Source organism: Triticum aestivum, chromosome 3A (genome assembly GCF_018294505.1).
Source record: "Triticum aestivum cultivar Chinese Spring chromosome 3A, IWGSC CS RefSeq v2.1, whole genome shotgun sequence".
Taxonomy (NCBI): Eukaryota; Viridiplantae; Streptophyta; class Magnoliopsida; order Poales; family Poaceae; genus Triticum; species Triticum aestivum.
Genome location: NC_057800.1, coordinates 717464005 through 717468951, shown reverse-complemented (window position 1 = coordinate 717468951; position 4947 = coordinate 717464005). Strand labels below are relative to the sequence as shown.

The following is a 4947-nucleotide window of genomic DNA, read 5'->3' as shown; positions in this document are numbered from 1 at the left end:
CACGGCGGCACCTTTGGGTCGGCCTCCCCGTTGGGCGGTCAAGCTGACCCATTTTAAAATACGGACACGCACGTCTGCCTGGCCGACCCAAACGGACAAAAAACGAACAAAGTGTGCGTCTGTTTGGGTCGCCCCGTTGGAGTTGCTCTGAGACACTTATTTTGGGACGGAGGGAATAGAGAATTTTCAAAGGATTCTTTGTTTTTTCAAGAGGCCCGATGATGCTAGAGTAAGAAGATGCAAATGGGTGAATAATACGCTGTGGAAGCACCCTCAAATCAAATACTCAATCACAGTATTACTGAGTAGTATATCGGTCTCGTACACACCGGTTAATTACACACGACGCGGTGCATGAATATGGCACTGCACACGGACGGATACATGAAATATCTCACACACGCACACAGGTAGGCAGGTACAGTACTGATCATGCGTGCATCACCTTAGGAGTATATATGTAGAACCTAAAACAACGGGCACTGAAATTAAGAACAATTCTCTCTCTGTATACGCATACGCTCCTCGTGGGTACGATAGCACCGAGGCCTTGTGCCAGGAACCTCGCCGTCGCCGGCCGGTTAGTCGCAGCACATCTCGCAGATCCAGCAGCAGCACAGCGCCGCCAGGCTGAAAACACACACACCAAATTCAGACACTGTCAGGCCGGAAATCACAAACGACAGTTAAGGAGGTGGTGTCGATGGATGGAGTAGCTGGTGGTGGGGAGTACGTACCACCCCTCGATGAAGCCCTTCTCGCCCCTGGATTTGGTGCTCGCCCGGCCCCCCTTCTTCCCGCCCGCTTGGCCTTGCTCCGCAGCCGCCGTTGGGTACCCTGCAACACCAACACCAACGAATGAACAAATCGAAAGCAGCAACAAGTTCATCTATCTGAAGATTTCAGGGAGCTGAACCCCAACGAGTCCGTAGCGTAGATCGACCAATACCTGGCGGTGGTGGAGGAGCCTGCTGGTTGCTCCTGTTGTTCTCCATCAGGTATGTCCTCTGGCTACGAGTTGCTTCTGCTGTGCTGTGCTGTCGATCGGATTCAGCTGATCTGCTGATGGATACCTGTCTCCAACTCCAGCACCCTCTATATATACACGCCAGCCGCACTGGTGTCAGGCTCAGGCACACGGATAGCACACACAGAGAGGCAGAGCACGGAAGCTTCTCCCCCAACTTTTGACACCGCACCGCGCAGTCGCTGACAAGTAATTTGATTCGATTCTGCCTCAGCACCACCTTTATTAGCTGACAAGTCGAAAGCGAGCACTCCTCGAATAGCCGAGGTTGGTTGAGCGGATAGGCACACGTACAAAGGATCGGGATTGACACGTCCGCCCATGGGTTTGGTGGCCTGATCGGCGGCCGGAGAAGTCCAAGGCTTGAGATGAGATGAGATGAGATGCAAAGCACCGCGTCAGAGGCGGCGCTTTCTGACTAGATTTTCAGGACGGCTGCTCTGTCCGATATTCCTTGCCCAACACTGTGTGAAATCATCAGGGTCAGTTGGGAATCAGGTTCTCTCCGGGGAGGAAAGATTGGCCGGCCGGCGGGCAGATAAATCTTCGATCGCAAGGAAGCGCCTGGACCGGAAGATACATGTTCACACTAGGAACAGGAACAGCCGACAGGGGGTCCAGGATACAGCAATCTATCGGTTGATTCCGGTTCCCTCCTCCGGCTGCTGCTCTGCTCGTGTGACCCCGAGGAGGGCTTTTTCAAACGATTCGATTCCCGCCCGCTGCTTGAGATATTTGTGTACCTCGATCTGGCTCTGGGCGTATCGCCCTAGCTGCTTTCTCTCCATCACGGCGTTGGCTGGTTCGTTGGTTTCTTCGGTCTCAGCAACCGTATGGGCATGGGCAAGGGAGATACATTGCGTTCTCTCTCTATCTTCTGAATTTCAGCAGCCAAGGAGACTGAAACCTTGCCCTGTTCTGCGACTCGAATCCGATGCCCGGCATTTACAAAAAATGGGAATTAGATCAATCTCATGGACTCGAATCCGATGCCTGGCATTAAGAAAACAATGGGACTTTGATACCTCTCATAGACACTGGATCTGGCAAAGTTTACGTTTGTTGCTCGTCGTTTTGTTTTTATTTACTTTCTTTTTCGGGTTCTTAATCATTTTTCTTAGTTGTTCTTCTCATCATGCCTATTCTTATTCTTTTGTCCTTCCGCAAAAAAAAAAGGAAATAGCTCTAATCCTGGGTTTAGCTTTTCCCTCTTTCTCGTCTTATGTTATCTTTGTTAGGTTACTTTTAAGGAAATTGTCTCTTGGATTATTTTCTTTTTCTCTTTATCTGTGTTATATTTTAGTATTTTTACATGATTTTTGTTTACAATTTCACTCTAGTCTTCTCATCTCTCCTATTGTCTCTATATGTACCTATTAACAATAAAGAATGGTGCTCTTCTCTGAAATTTTCATCCGTCACACATATATGATCTCTTCGTCCGTCACCAAAGGTTGTATGTTTTATTAAATTGTATGTATGTGCCTCATATTTTAGCCCAGGTGGTACTCAATAACTGCTACCATGCAGCTCTTGTGCTGCTTTGCGTGTACGGCAGCAAAGGGGAGAAGGGAGATAAATTGCATTCTCTTTGTATCTTCTGAATTTCAGCAGCCAAGGAGACTCATACCTTACCCAGTTCCAGAGGCGGATTTAGGGCTAGTTTGGTTCGTATCCTCGGCTCCTTGCCTGGAAAAATCCGGTGCCTGGCATTCGCCTGGTAACGTGATGCTTTCCTGCCTGCCCAGGCTAGCCTGGCAGCTGTGCGTTTGGTTCGTACCCTACTGTGCGTTTGGGTATTGCATCATCTAGTCATCCAGCGAATAAAAAATTCTTAAGCAAAGGCCAGGCTTGCTGTGGCACGCCCAGGCATAAGAAATTGGACGCCTGGGCCAGGCTAATCCTACTGCCTGCCTGGGCTAGGAATCTTTTTTATTCTTTATTTTTCTCAACCTGGCCAGGCTAATCACATTGCTGAGCAACCCAGGCCAGGCATGTACTTTCTTGCTCAGGACACAAACAAAACAGGGACCAGGCATGCTTCAGGCACCCATCCAGGCCAGGCTTGTGGTGGTGTGGACGCCAACCAAACACACCCTTAGGCCGGCTGCCTGGGGCGTGACGGCGATTCCCTTCGTTGACTGTACATCGTTGTTGCTACAGCACTTCGAACCTGGCCTGGGGCCTACTGTTTTCCTGGGTCCACCACTGCCCAGTTCTACCACTCGACTCCAATGCAAGTTATTCAAAAAAATAAATGGGCCTTCGATTAATCTTATGGACACTGAGTCTGGCAAGATTTTATAGTTTTGCTCTCGTTTTTGTTAACATTTACTTTATTTTTTGGCTTCCTAATTATTTTCTTAGTTTTCTTTTTCATCATATCTATTCTTTTATCCTTGCGCAAAAAAAGGAAAATCTCTAAAAAAAATCCTCTGCCGTTAGTTTTTTTAGCTTTCCTGTCTTTTGTTATTTTTATTGGGTTACATTTTAAGGAAATTATTTTTCTCTTGGATTCTTTTCTTTTTTTCTTCTTTTCTATGTTTTAGTTTCATATTTATTCAAAATTTTACATAATTTATGTTTACAATTTGACTCTAGTTAGAAAATAGTGTGAATGTGTTTTGTTAATATATAGTAATCTTATATAGTTAATAAAATATATATTTTTTCAAATGATTCGATTCTCACGCTTGAGATATTTGTGTACCTCTGGCTCTGGGCATATCACTGTAGCTTCTTTCTCTCAAGCATGGCGTTGGTTGCCTGCATTCATTGGTCTTGACAACCGTATGGCAGGGGAGATACATGGGTTATGTCTTTATCTTTTTAATTTCAACAACTAAGGAGACTAGAACCTCACTTGCTTCTGTGACTCAAATTCAATGCCTGTCATTCGGAAAAAATGGTCTTAGGTTAATCTCATGGACACAGGATCTCGCAAATTATATGTTTGTTGCTCTTTGATTTTGTTTCCATTTACTTTCTTTTTCGGGTTCCTAATGATTTTTCTTAATTTTCCTTTTCATCATGTCTATTCTTTTGTCCTTGTGCGAAAAAGGAAAAATCTCTACTATTTTTCGGCTTTATTTTTTCCCTTTCCACTCTTATGTTATTTTTCTTGGGTTACATTTTAAGAAATTGTTTTCTCTTTGATTTTTTGTTTGTGTTTCACTTTCCTGCTTTCTTAATTTTTAAATGATTTGTGTTTACAATTTGACTCTATTTTTTTAAAACTGCATGATTTTTGTTAATATATAGTAACCTTATACAGTTCATAAAATATAGTTTTTAAAAATGATTCAATTCTAGCAACTTGAGATACTTGGTACCTCTACCTCTAGGAAAATCACCGTAGCTACTTCCTCTCAAGCACGACCTTGATTGGCTAGCTTTCCGGTATCGACAACCGTATGATGTTCGCAGGGGAGATACATTGTGTTCATTTTGTACATTGAATATCAGAAGGGATTAGATTGAACCCGCACGCAGTTCTACGACTCGAATCCGATGCCTGGGGTTTAAAAAAATTGTGACTGGGACTGGTAAATTTTATCTTTACTGCACTTCATTTTTGTTTCAATTTACTTTCTTTTTATGGCACCTACTTATTTTGCTTTACATCATGTCTACTCTTTTGTTCTTCCAAAAAAAGGAAAAAGCTCTTATATTTTGTGTGCCTTTATTTTTCTCCCTTTCATGTCATATGTTAATTTGGTTAGGTTATATTTTAAGGAAAAAAATTTCTCTTGGATTATTTTATATTCATTTTACCTTGTTTTATTTTGTATTTGAATTATTTCTTGCATTAGTTTCTTACACAATATGAATTGAGTTAATGAAAAGTGCTAAAGACTATATAGTAATCTTATATTCCGTTGTATATAATTGACATGTTTCCTGGACGACAAAGCTTGTTT

The 4947-nt window shown here is 43.3% G+C and overlaps 1 protein-coding gene across 1 annotated transcript; it reads right to left on the bottom strand.

The window, feature by feature from the left end:
- Nucleotides 1–273: 273 nt before the first annotated feature.
- On the bottom strand, nt 274–1210 carry LOC123063462 (cysteine-rich and transmembrane domain-containing protein WIH1). Its single transcript, XM_044487254.1, has 3 exons — nt 950–1210; nt 738–837; nt 274–630 (listed from the first exon to the last, which is right to left on the bottom strand). Exons 1-3 carry the CDS (start codon nt 993–995, stop codon nt 582–584), a joined length of 195 nt encoding a protein of 64 aa, XP_044343189.1. The 5' UTR covers nt 996–1210; the 3' UTR covers nt 274–581.
- Nucleotides 1211–4947: the final 3737 nt, after the last annotated feature.